Raw genomic sequence first — 13,810 nt, 5'->3', positions numbered from 1 at the left:
CAAAGATGTTCCAAAAATCCAGATTATTTTCAAAAATTTGCATTACACCTCTTTTATATTCCAATTTGCATGATGTAAAGAGTTGAGTATCTCTGCTGTATTCTTCCAGCCAGGATAAATTGACCCACTACTTTACAAATTTATAAGGATTTAAATCCCTTATAAATTGACTATGGGTTGATTAAAGTGATTTTAAAATAAATCACGTCATTTAATTTCACTTCATTGTACTGTATTTACTAAACATTTAAATTCTCAACACGTATAGCTTGCTTAAAGCTGTCAACATTTAACTTTTATAGAGAATTAGAGGCCTGTTTTTGAAGTGATCCAGTTTCGGTAATAAGCCACTTCTGTGTAGACTCCAGGTTTGTTCTTTTGACCACAGTTATCTCCCCAGCTCACGATTCCAATGAGATACCAGGTGTCTTTAAAATCCTTTATAACTAAGGGTCCCCCAGAATCACCCTGAAAATAAAAGAGAGAAATAAAATTACCTAAATATAGAACTTACTACTTAAAATATTCTGATGAAGCACATATTTTATTACAGACAGCATATTTATTGATTACCAATTACAGAACAATTAATTGAAACATGGATTTCAAAAGTTATAAAAGCTTTAAAGTTCAGTTTCCACATTTTAATTTTTTCAGATTTATAGACATGTAATTGACAAATATAATTGTATATAGTTAAAATGTACAATGTGATATTTAACATACATATATACATAATTTGTGAAATGATTGCCACAATCAGTTTTATTAACACATCTATCATTTCACATAGTTACTGTGTGTGTGTGTGTGTGTGTGTGTGTGTGTGTGTGTGTGTAGAATGCCTAAGGTCTACTGGCAAATTTCAAATACACAACACAGAAAGTCTAGTTGGTGTTGGTTTTCTCCTGGCTCGAAGCAGGGTTCTTGGATCTCTGTTTTATCAGACAGACTAACCCCTCATCATGCACCTCAGTTATAATTGCTGTATTCATGTCTTGGACCCTGTCCTTGAGTCTTTTCTCAATAACTTTCCCAGTTTTTCTGTGTCTAGAGCTTTGTTTTACTACTCACTTGCACAGTCATGGAGCAGGAATTTTACCTCTGCTTCCCAATCTAGTGAAATCTCCTTATGACCACCTCCTTCCTGAGGCATATCACGAATCTCACCACTTGCCTAGATTCTCATATCCTGTCTGCTCCTGGACTCCTGTCACCACCTTCCCCTTCTCCATCATGGCTTGGACCTCTCTGTGCATTCTCTGAATTCTAGCTGCCTCTCTCCTCTTTCTCAGCAACTGAGGCTGGATATGTACCCGATTCCGCTCTTGCCCAGCCTATATGCTACAAAACTCCCTGTTCCTTTTCTGACAGAGGTTTACATGTGTAATTTATGGGACTCAGGGCAGAGCTTTCTGCCACCTGACATCAAAACAACTTCCATTATTTCATCATGTACAATCATCTCCTTGAAGTTTTCAAGAATCTCATGTTATAAAGCAAGTACCTACAGGAAGAAACATACTTTATACCTTCATCAGAAAACGTACATACAGGATAGCTATTAGACAGCAGAGGAAGGCACTGGAAAGGGCACCAGGCCTAATCCACCTTCTCACTCAGTGTTAACTGCCTCTCGCCCTCTCATTCTCCTTATGCTGAGAGCCAACAGATTACTTAGAATTCCCTCAAATATGAATTATAATTTCATACCTTCATTATTTTTGCTATGCTCTATGTATATAAAAATAATAGTATTTTCTTGTTGTATAACTTCTAAGTGCCATTTATGCTTCAGGCCTCATTTAAGTGTGATTTCTCTGATATTTGCTGCAAAATTGTTCCCTTCACACTAAAGATATTTGCTCTCCATTATATCATTTAAAACATCTCATCATAGCTCATTGTTCATGATGATTTCCTTTCTAGATGAGACCCCTTTAAGAAAAGGGACTTTGCTGTATGAACCTTTGGACTTCTGGTATTAAGAAAATTTAATTTGGTTGGTTAGTTTGTTTGATAGCTTTAAAGAAACTCTGCTTATATAATTTTGCTTAATAAAACATCCAAAAATGTTTGTGTTGTGAAATATGCATTTAGAAATTCCTGAACTGACAAAATATCTATATTGGTACAAACATAAAGAACATTGAATATTTCTTGGAAGAGATAAAAAATATTTTGAGTTAATGATATCAAAATAATTTCTACCTACCCTGCAGGCATCATAAATTCCTTCCAGATATCCAGCACAAAACATTCCAAATTTTATATCATGGCCATATATGTGTGGTTGTTTGCACACATCATCACTTATGATTTTCAGTCTGGCTTCTCGAAGATTATTTTGGGATTCCCCTTAAGGGAAAACAAAGTAATTTTAGTGTTTACAATCAACGTCCTTAACTAGAAAGAAGTGAGTGGACTTTTTTCCTAATCGAACCTATTTCATATTGAAGCTGTCAATACAAAATGAAGTTAATATAAGCAGTTTCTAGAGAATAAATCTGTCTTTAAAATCTGGCACATTTAAATGATAATTATTGCCCTTATCATATTTTTGTAAATACCTATACTTGTAAGAAAAACATTTGTGTCTTTTTCTGGAAAACCTTTGTACATTTACTTTATTTTTATTATTTTATTTCATCTTTTTTTAATGTTTATTTATTATTGAGAGACAGAGAGAGACAGAGCATGAGCAGAGAGGGGCAGAGGCAGAGGGAGACACAGAATCCAAAGCAGCTCCAGGCTTTGCGCTGTCAGCACAGAGCCGGATGAGGGGCTCGAACTCACAAACTGCAGGATCATGACCTGAGCTGAAGTCGGATGCCTAACTGACTGAGCCACCCAGGCACCCCTATTTTATTTTATCTTAATTCTAGTATAGTTAACACAGTGTTATGTTAGTTTTAGGTGCACAATTTAGTGATTCACCTCTTCCATGCATCACCCGGTGCTCGTCACAACAAGTGCATTTCTTAATCCCCATTGCCTATTTTATCTATCGCCTCTCCCACCTCTCTCTGGTAACCATCAGTTAAGAGTCTGTTTCTTGGTCTGTTTCTTTCTTTTTTCTTTTACTCCTTTGTTTGTGTGTGTCTTACTTAAATCCCACATATGAGTGAAATCATATGGTGTTCGTCTTTCTCTGACAGAATTATTTGGCTTAGCATCGTACTTTTTCTTTAAACCAATCCATTTATATATATAGGTAGGAAAGCACTCATTTTTAAAAATACAGTTTGTATTTGTGGATTCCGGATTGTTTCTAGAAACTTGTCAGGTTTAGATAGCTTCCTCCCTTGGCTTGATAAAATAACTAAAATACTGTGTACATTTATTTTATCATTTACATTTTATGAAGAACTTTTACATATGTAATGACATTTAAAGTCAATGATTTAATTTTCTAATGTATTACAAGTTTGGGACTCCAGATAAACTAGATCCTGAGTTGTAGAAACCAATGTTATGACAGGAAGATAACTGCCTCTGGTGGAAACAAAGAATATCACAAGCATTCGGGGATTCTTTATATCAAACCACATACTGGTCAGGAAACTGACATGTGGTAGACAGAATCTACAATGATTTCCAAGATTCCTATGTGATCTCCTCCCCTGCTTCGGCCTCCAACTGTGGATGGGATCTGTGAATATAATGGATGTCATTCTCATGATTAGGTTATGTTACATGGCACAGGTAAGGGAATTCTCCGGATGTAATCAGTTTGACATTGAGTTCATCAAAAGGGAGATTATCCAAGGTGGGCCTGACCTAATGAGGTGAACCTCATTTTCAAAAGGGTTTAGGCCTTCCCTGAGTTCAGAGACTTTTTCCTAATGGTTTTGAAGAAGCAAGCTGCTATGAGTTCTATAGCTGCAAGAAACTGTATTCCATAGCAACCAGTGACCTTGAAAGAGAACCCAGAGCTGCAGATGGAGAGCACAACTCCAGTGGACATCTTGATTGCTGTTTTGTGATACCTTGAAAAGAGGACCTAGCTAAGCTGTGTCTGAAATTCTGACCCATGGAAACTGTGAAATAATAAATGCTTGCTGTTTGAAGCTGTTAAATTTGTGGTAATTTGTTACACAGCAATGGGAAACTAATAGACATACCAATTTTAGTAGAATACCAGTTCAGGATTTATTTCTGGAGAGGTGATTACTGAAGTGTTTAAAAAGTGCTTAAGTTATTCTGTTCTTTGAATCAACTGGTGTTTTGTCTTTTTTTTTTCCTACGACATTGTCAGTTAAAAAAATTCATGTCCAGTGTCGGGAATGGTAAAGTGAAATTGACAATCTACATATTGTACCTAACAATATAAATTTATAACTTTTTCAGAAAACTGGTTGGCAAAATTTATAAAAAATACAGCACATAAATTCCAGGCATCCCTGAACTATTTCTCAACTATTGTGGGAATGCTTAATGATGTTTCTCACAAAGTATTGTTTTTTAAAAGAGTCAGCCTTTTATTTCACTAATTTTCTCTATTTTTTCTTAATTTTGACTTTATTCATTTATACCTATTATCATTTCCTTCCTTTTGCTTGTTTTAGGCTTATTTTGCTCTTTATTTCTGATTTAAGTAAGAACTTAGATTATTGATTTGAGAATTTTCTTCTTTTCTAATGTCTTCAGTTGCTATAAATTTACCTCTCTGCATTGTTTTAGCTACATCCTGCGCATATTGATGTTGTTTTCTTTTTCATTTTCAGTCTTTTGTATACTTAAAATTTTCTTTAAGACTTCCTCTGTAACCTATGTATTATTTAGAAGGGTATTGTTTAATTTCTAAGCAGTTAGAGATTTTTCTGTTCTCTTTCTGCTAATGGTTTCTAGTTTGCTTTCATTATGATCAGACAGATACTGTGTATGATTTCAGTTCTTTAAAGTTGTTGAAGATTGTATTATGGAGCTAGATATGATCTACTTTTGGTCAGTATTGGTGAATATTTTATGGATGCTTGAAAAAAATGGGTTCAGCTTTAGGTTCTATACGTGCCATTTAGATTCCATTGCTACTCAAAAAGTATTACAGCAGGTATACTTCTGCCAACCTCAAACTCCAGGCCAGAACTGATTCTTCCCACCAAACCAAAGGGAAAATGAAATGCCCCTCCCATCATCATGAAGCAGGGAGTGTAAATTCTATATTATAAGAAAACCCGTCAGAGAGAGTGCAGACATAGAGGTGTTATGCTTACAGCTCTACTCAGCTGCCCTGGGATTAGTAAGATATGAATAATTTCTGTGATTGCTAATATGGCTGTAAAGAAAGCCATACATATCTCAGTTTGTATAATAGAAATGAAACCATATGAGACACCTGGAAAAAATCTAGAGACCATCAAGACTATTCTTGGGTACATTAGTGAAAGATATTCCTAGTTCCTTAGTGGAGACTAAGAATTAACGGTTTATTCTTTAGGGTTTTAATATATAAAGGAATTGTACAGAGCTCTGTGAATGGATTTTGTCATTCCCAGAAAAGCTTTTCTTTATCTTCTTATGCCCAGAGTTAAGGAAACTCTCTTGCTGTTGTTATATGTAAGTACCTAGACCAGATTTTACAATCCAGAGTGTATCTGACTGTGCCAAAAAAGCATTCAAAAAGAAAATCATTTTTACTTATTAGAAGTGTAAGGTAGTATATCAAGTTAAATCAGTTTAGAGAGAGCCATGGAAGCTTTGTTATCAGAGACGATCTCTAAATTAGCCTCTGTAATTCTGAAGCAGATTTGGCTGTAATTGGACATTGTAGCTGAGAAACAGAAAAACTTGTGAAGTGACCCAGGAAAGTGAAAATGAGTAGTGGAGCAAACCAAGGGGATAAATAGATTAAAAAGGTAGAGGGGGGCTCACAGAGATGAGGCATAAAGGGAGGGAGCGTCGGAGGGAAAGTGGGCATGAAGATGAAAACACATCTGATGCACACCTGGCATTGCATAGACAACAGCACATAGAAATAGACTCTAGTGTTGCTGAGGGAACATTCACTTCTTTTATGTCTTCCTTGAAGCCTACCCCTTTGGAGCTGCCTCTCCCTATTCTATGTGAGTCTGACCAGGCTGTCTATCACACACCTTCCTTTCTTGGTATAGGCACAGGAGAGAGTACCTGAGTTAGTGAGTCAACCCAAGTGCCCTGGACACAAACGGGGCCAAAGGAAACCTTTTCAGGGATTAATGTAGATTCTGGCAAAGAAAAGGACATGTTCTTCCCTCTGCATCTATTAGAGGAACATGATGTAAACCTTGATGTTGTTGGCCACCTTTGACACTATGTGGAACTAGAATCCCTCCATATGAAGGCAATCTAGGGGAAAACAGAGCCAGAAATGGGAAGATTCAGAGATTCAGCATTTAATGACATGCAAACTCCTGAATCCAGCTATGTCTAAAACAAGACTCATCTCCTCTGTCTTGATTTCCAAATCACAAGGGCCGAATTTGCCATTTTATTATTATTTTTGCTTTAGTTAGTTTGAGTTGAGTTTCTGTCACTGACAAAGTAAGAGCTCTAATCCAATCAAGCTGTGTGGAAATGGCTGGCAGGATATATTAATGGAGATTAGATTAAATCACACTGTCCTAAATTGGATTTAGAGCTCTGTGTCCTTTCTGAGATACCTACCACCGTAGAAAAGTGCTCCAAATCCTGTGATATAAACAGTTGAATTGGGTTGGAAGGATGCAGAGGCTTCTGGCAAACAAACCCGGCGGATGTCATTAGTAAAGGTGACCTTGGGAGAGAACTGTACAACAGCAATGTCGTACTCTCTTGCTGGGGAGTGATATCTCTCATGGACAATAATTCTTCTGATATTTCTTTTCATTAATGGAGGGTTGATTGTTGTTCCAAAGCTAACAGTCCATTGATGTGGATTTGCATTACTGGAAAAGGTTAGAAATGCATATAAACTGTACATATAAACTGCAGCACTATAATAACTGCATGAAGGCTAATAAAACTCCATCTTAAAAATATTTGGTTGTAGTGATAGTTTCCTTTGACCTTTAAATATAGACTATTGCTATTTTGAAAGATAAACTATATACAAACAGCATCTTAGAGCTGAAATCCAAATAAGAATTATTGAGTTCTAGAACTGTAAAGCATATAAGCTATCATTCATTTATCTCTTCAGCAAATATTTGTTGAAATTCTGTATGCTAAGTCTTATTTGAAGTGCTGGGATTGAAGTGGTGAACCAGACAGAAAAGGTCCCTGCTGGTGGCAGTATTCAATTCCAGTGAAGGAAAAAGAACAAAATGAATTAACAGATAAATAAATCCAAGTAGTGATAAGGGCTGTGAATAAAATAAAATAGGGTAGTGGAATAGAGTACAGGGGGGTAGTTAGATAATTCTCTTTTGAGAATAGAATGTTTAGGCTGAGACATGGTTTATGAGGAATTAGCTGTGAGAAGGCAGGGAGACAAATTTCCAGACAAACTTCCCAAGGCTTACATCAGATGGGCTGCAGTTCGAGACCCAAGGGAAGAGTGGTGGGGCATGAGGCTGGTGAGGTAGGCAGGAACCAGATTTTAGAGTGTCTTATAGGTCATGAATAGTGTGTTTAGATTTTATTCAAGTGATATGGGAATTCACTGGATGATTTTAAGACAAGAGTAATGTAGTCTCATTTACGTTAAAAAAAATCACGTAAGTTCTTTCTGGAGAATAGATTGTTGGAAGGTAAGAGTGAATGAGGTAAAAGTTGTCAGAAGTAGGAGCGCCTGGATGCCTCAGTCAGTTAACCTTCTCACTTCAGCTCAGGTCATGATCTCACAGTTCTTGGGATCGAGCCCCACATTGGGCTCTGTGCTGAAAGCACAGAGCCTGCTTTGGATCCTCTTTCTCTAAAATAAATAAACATTTAAGAAAAAAATTTGTCAGAAGTCTTGTGAAAGATGACCAAGTATGGATGACTTCTAGCTTGTGAGCAACTTTTAGCTTGTGGGCTTGCACAACTGGCAGATCATGGTACATATGGAGATTGGAAAGGTCATTTAGTAATAAAAGATCATCTAGTAAAGCCTTTGTTTTATACATAAGGAAAATAAAACCTAGATAGGTTAAACTATTTGCCACGTATCATGTCTGCTTGCCTCTCTCTGCTCTTCTCTTTATTGGACATGGTCTCCCATCAAAATCTATTTATTAGTAGCAAGATTAGTATTCTTAACTAAGTACTTAACTAACACCGTCCATGAGGGATAAGCAGAAACAGATACTGCCCATATAGATACTTGTTCCTCAACCTAATTATTTCCTAATAGGTAGCTTTAGTCATAGAAAGAAGCATATAAACATATCATAGGGTTTAAGTCCAATTTGACAGCTGTAATTATGTTGGGATTATTATTTTTATCTTTACGGGAACTTAAATTTAAATTTTAAATCGTGTTTTTATACACAGTTTTGATGTGCAAAAATAATGAGAAAAGCTAAATAAAAATGGTTTGTGAACACAATTGTTCATTTGCATAAATATATTGACATTTTTGTTTATAAATAAATCTCTTGTGAATTTTATTTGTGCAAATCTGCTCCCTCACCTTAGTCATACCTAGATAAACTTAACATAAATCAAGTATTTCGAACTTGGAAGTGCAAAGGACAGACCTTGAATTGCATTTACTTAAATGGAAGTGATCATTTCAGAACTTTCAAACAAAACCCTGATACTTGTATTTGTTACATTGTGGACAGAAAACCTGAAAGAAACACCTGACATGAAAGATCCTAAGTGAAGATTACAAATAAACTTAAAAAAATTTTAAACTGGGCCCAAATAAAAAAAATGATAATGATAACGAGTATAAAACAGTAATTCAGATCCCCAACTAAATTGTAAAAATTGAAAGTGTGATTCCTGGGTTGGAAACCATCCCTATAAAAAGGATCTGGGAATTTTGTTGATTATTAGCTTGAAAGTCGATCCACGTGATAAGAGTTCTTAAAGTGTTCAGTCAGTATAAGAGTGCAATGATATCAAACAATCTCAAACTAGGGAAGGCCATAAAAAGTCATTTGGTCCTCTCACTGATCCAGTGCTTGAAAGATGGAACTTTGCATGAGGCAGACATACATGCTTGTGTTCAATTCCACCCTCCCCTAACATTGTGACCTTGGGCAAGTTACTTAACTTTTCTTATTTTGCTCAGTGAAAAAAAGCTTATTGAGCATTGTTTACTTAATGAGGTGAGTGTAAGAATTATGTAAAATCAATCCTTTTAAAAATTTTTTTAAATGTTTATTTACTTTTGAGAGAGAAAGAGCATGAGCAAGGGAGGGGCAGAAAGGGATAGAGACACTGAATCTGAAGCAGGCTCCAGGCTCTGAGCTGTCAGCACAGAGCCTGATGCAACGTGGGGCTTGAACTCACCAACCATAGGATAAGATCATGACCTGAGCCACAGTAGGAGGCTTAACTGAGTCACCCAGGTGCCCCTATGTAAAACCAATCTTAAGCATCTAATCAAAAATTTGTACCACACTGGAGCTTAATAAGTGCTAATAGTTGTTGTAAGAACACAGTCTCAGGTAGCAATGGTCTATGCTTGAACCCTTCTGCAGATGGGAACATCGCCTTTCCCTTAGAATCTCTTTCTTCACCTTGGAATCCCTTGCATGTTTGAGCAGCTCTAACTATTGAAAGTTCTTCCTTGATTCCCTAATTCTCTTGCACAGGAAAGTGTCTCAGACATAGGCTTTGAATGGCAAAGTAAACCATACAGTTATACTATCACCTTTCTTTACCATCCAACACTCTATAGTTTGAGAACATTTCATTTTCTCAATTTTTCTTTGAGTGTGTTGTCCAGGACAGAACTCACTATCCCAGTCAGGATTTGAGCAACAAAGAGTCTGATGTCTCCTTTATTTTGAAATCTGCATTTCTTTTAATTCAATTTAAATCATAATGTAGTTTTGTGAACAACTAACTCATAGTAGGCTATTTTCTGAAAAAAATTTTAAGCAATTTGCACATGTTAAAGCACAAATATGCTTTTGGTACTGATATACTTAGATTTTTTTGACTCAATGTAGAGCCTTACATTTATATTTACCAAAATTAACCATTTAGTTCTTGCTTATGATTCTAACATAATTAAAGTCCTGTTGAAATTTGTTTTTCTTACCCACATTTGTTATCCTTTCCAGCATCTATCATCAGCTACTTTGTTGCTTATAACTTCCACATCACCTACCAAGCCCAGAAAATACATTGTCTAGGACACAGTGCAGAATAAAGATCTTTGGTGGGCCATAAAAAACATCTGCAGTCTTTCAATAGCAATTCTTAATCATCATCCTTTAGATAGAGTTGTTCAATTACTGAGCTAACTATAACCTTCCATTCAATTTATATTATTTTATTTTTTCAAAAGCCCTCGCATTTTACTTTGTCATTATGACATTAGCCATGCTATCTAATTTTTTACTATGTTTATTTATATTTATTTGGGAGGGGGCAGCATAGAGGTGGAGAGGAGAGAATCCCAAGCAGGCTCTGCACTGTCAGCACAGACCCTGATGTGAGGCTCAATTGCATGAAATGTGAAATCATGACCTGAGCCAAAATCAAGAGTTGGACACTTAACTGACAGCCACCCAGGCACCCCAATCATACTATCTATTTTGAAGAGTGTTTTGGTTCTTGGAAGCATGATTTAAGGAAGACACTGACAAAATCAAGAACATGTAGAGGAGAAGAAGTAAGATTGTAGGATATCTGAAGCTGATGTTGTGAAATAAAGTAGTGATATTTATTTTCACATATGGTTTTGAGATTCTCATTTATTTTATATTATCTGGCCTGAAAAAGAGAAAATAAGGAATTAGTTCTCTCCATGGTTCTATGGAGAAGGAAATAAATTTGATCCCTGATGTTCCAGATTAAAAAAAAAAAACAAATATCAGTGGATAAAAGTTATTAGGTTGCAGATTTGATGTTCATTGTTATAAGGATATTTGCGAAAGTGGATCCATCTACCACAAAATTGGCTGACTTTGGAGCTAGTAAGTTCTCCTTACTTTGAGATATTCGATGCCCAACTAGGAAACTAGGGATTTCTTTGCATTCTAACATATTGGCCTGTTGAGCTCTGATGTCTTTCAAACTTTAAGAATCTAAGTCTCTATATTCAGATTTAGACTCCGGTAGACAGAATTACCATGGTATCAAAAGTCGGAATTTTATTTGCAAATATCTTCTCCCATTTGGTGGGTTGTCTTTTTGTTTTATTTTGTTGATGGTTTCCTTCACTGTGAAAAAGTTTTTGAGTAGTAGTATAGTTTTGGTATAGTTTAATTTTGCTTTTGTTTCCCTTACCTGAGGAGACATGTCTAGAAAAATGTCTACAGCTAACGTCAAAGAGATTGCTGCCTGTGTTTTCTTCTAGGAATTTTGTGGTTCCAGGTGTCACATTTAGGTCTTTATTCCATTTTGAGTTTATTTTTGGGTATGGTGTAAGATGGTGGTCCAGTTTCATTCTTTTGCATGTAGCTGTCGAGTTTTCCCAGCACCATTTGTTGAAGAGACTGTCTTTTGTCCCATTGTATATTCTTGCCTCTTTTGTTGTAGATTAATGGGCCATATAATTATTGGTTTATTTCTGGGATCTTTATTCTGTTCTATTGATTTATGTGTCTATTTTTGTATCAATATCATACTGTCTTGATCACCACAACTTTGTAGTGTATCTTGAAATCTGAGATTGTGGTTCCTTCAGCCCCATTCTTTCTCAAGATGGCTTTGGTTATTTGGAGTCTTCTGCACAGTGAAGGAAACCATAAACAAAACAAAAAGGCAGCCTACTGAACGGAAGAGTATATTTACAAATGATATACCGGATAAGGGTTAATAATCAAAATATATAAAGAACTCGTACAACTCAACACCAAAAAAACAAGTGATCTAATTGAAAAATGGGCAGTAGGCCCAAATAGACATTTTTCCAAAGGGGATATACAGATGGCCAATAGACACATGAAAAAATTCTCAACATCACTGGTAATCAGAGAAATGCAAATCAAAACCAAATGAGACATCACCTTATACGTGTCAGAATGACTAAAATTAAAAAGATAAGGAACAACAAGTGTTGGCCAGGTTGTGGATAAAAAGGAAACCTTAGGCACTATTGGTGAGAATGTAAATTGGTACAGCCACTTTGAAAAATCATATGGTGGTTCCTCAAAAAATTAAAAATAGAATTACTGGGATGCCTGGGTGGCTCAATCAGTTAAGCATCTGACTCTTGATTTGGGCTCAGGGCGTGATCTCACAATTTGTGAGTTTGAGCCCTGTGGCAGGCTCAGTGCTGATGGTGGGGAGTCTGCTTGGGATTCTGTCTCTCCTTCTCTCTCTGCCCTTCCCCTGCTCCCATGTGTGGGCTCCCTCTTTCAAAATAAATAAACTTTAAAAAAATAAATAAATAAAAACAGAATTACCATATATGACCCTGTAATTCCACTACTGGGTATTTATCCAAAGAAAACAAAAACACTAATTCAAAAAGATCTATGCACCCCAAATGAAAACTACAATGAGATATCACCTCACACCTGTTAGTATGGCTAAAATCAACAACATAAGCACCAGCAGGTGTTGGTGAGCTTGCCAAGAAAGAACCCTCTTGCATTGTTGGTGGGAATGCAAACTGGTGCAGCCACTCTGGAAAACAGTATGGAGTTTCCTCAAAAAGTTAAAAATAGAACTACCTTATGATCCAGCAATCATACTACTAGATATTTACCAAAGGATACAAAAATATGAATTCAAAGGGACACATGTACCCTGATGTTTATAGCAGCATTATCTACAATAGCTAAATTATAGAAACAGCCCAAATGTCCATTGGCTGTTGAACGGACAAAGAAGATATAGTATATATGTAATGGGATATTACTTAGCCATTTCTTGCCAAAGAAATTTCAAGCCAATCTTGCCAATTTCCAAGCTAGTTTCAAGTCAAATCTTGCCATTTGCAACAACATGGATGGAGCTAGAGACTATTTTTTTTTTTAAGTAGGCTTCAAGCCCAGTGCAGAGCCCAGTGCTGGGCTTGAATTCATGACAATGATCTCAAGACCTAAGCTGAGATCAAGAGTCCAATGCTTAACCAACTGAGCCACCAGTCATCCCAGAGCTGGATGGTATTATGCTAAGTGAAATAAGTCAGAGAAGGACAAATACCATGTGATTTCACTCATCTGAAGGATTTAAGAAACAAAACAAATGAACAAAGGGAAAAAGAGAGAGGCAAACCAAGAAACAGACTCTTCACTATAGAGAACAAACTGATGGTTACCAGAGTGGAGGTGGGTGGAAGGATGTGCTTAAAAGGTGATGGAGATTAAGGAGTACACTTGTTGTGATGAGCTCTGGATGTGGTATGTAAGTGCTGAATCATTAAATTCTACAGTTAAAACTAATGTTACACTGTATGTGAACTAACAGGAATTTAAATAAAAACTTTAAAAGAAGAAACTAAAACAAAAAAGGTATATACACCCCTATGTTTTATGCAACATTATTTACGATAGCCAGGATATGGAAGCAACTTAAGTGTCCACTGATAAATGAATAGATAAGAAAGATTTGATATATATTAATATATACATATATGTACATATATGTGTGTTTATATATATGTGTGTGTATGTGTGTGTATGCATACATATATATGTGTGTGTATATATATATATATATATATGCATGCATATATATATATATATATATATATATATATATATGTATGCATACATGGTGGTTGCCAGAGGGGAGA

At 36.0% G+C, this 13,810-nt stretch overlaps 1 protein-coding gene across 1 annotated transcript in view; it reads right to left on the bottom strand.

The window, feature by feature from the left end:
- Positions 1 to 240: 240 nt before the first annotated feature.
- Positions 241 to 13,810, bottom strand: part of TMPRSS11A (transmembrane serine protease 11A) — a 40,880-nt gene continuing 27,310 nt past the window's right edge. The window contains exons 8-10 of the mRNA XM_042936721.1: positions 6,646 to 6,905; positions 2,216 to 2,358; positions 241 to 468 (exon numbers count right to left, since the gene is read on the bottom strand). Coding sequence (XP_042792655.1) covers positions 307 to 468; positions 2,216 to 2,358; positions 6,646 to 6,905 — 565 coding nt within the window. The 3' untranslated portion in view covers positions 241 to 306. The remainder of the gene's footprint in view (positions 469 to 2,215; positions 2,359 to 6,645; positions 6,906 to 13,810) is intronic.

The sequence above is a fragment of the Panthera leo genome, chromosome B1 (assembly GCF_018350215.1).
Source record: "Panthera leo isolate Ple1 chromosome B1, P.leo_Ple1_pat1.1, whole genome shotgun sequence".
In the NCBI taxonomy this organism is placed as follows: domain Eukaryota; kingdom Metazoa; phylum Chordata; class Mammalia; order Carnivora; family Felidae; genus Panthera; species Panthera leo.
The sequence above is the reverse complement of the archived record's forward strand: the minus strand, read 5'-3'. Positions and strand labels throughout refer to the sequence as shown.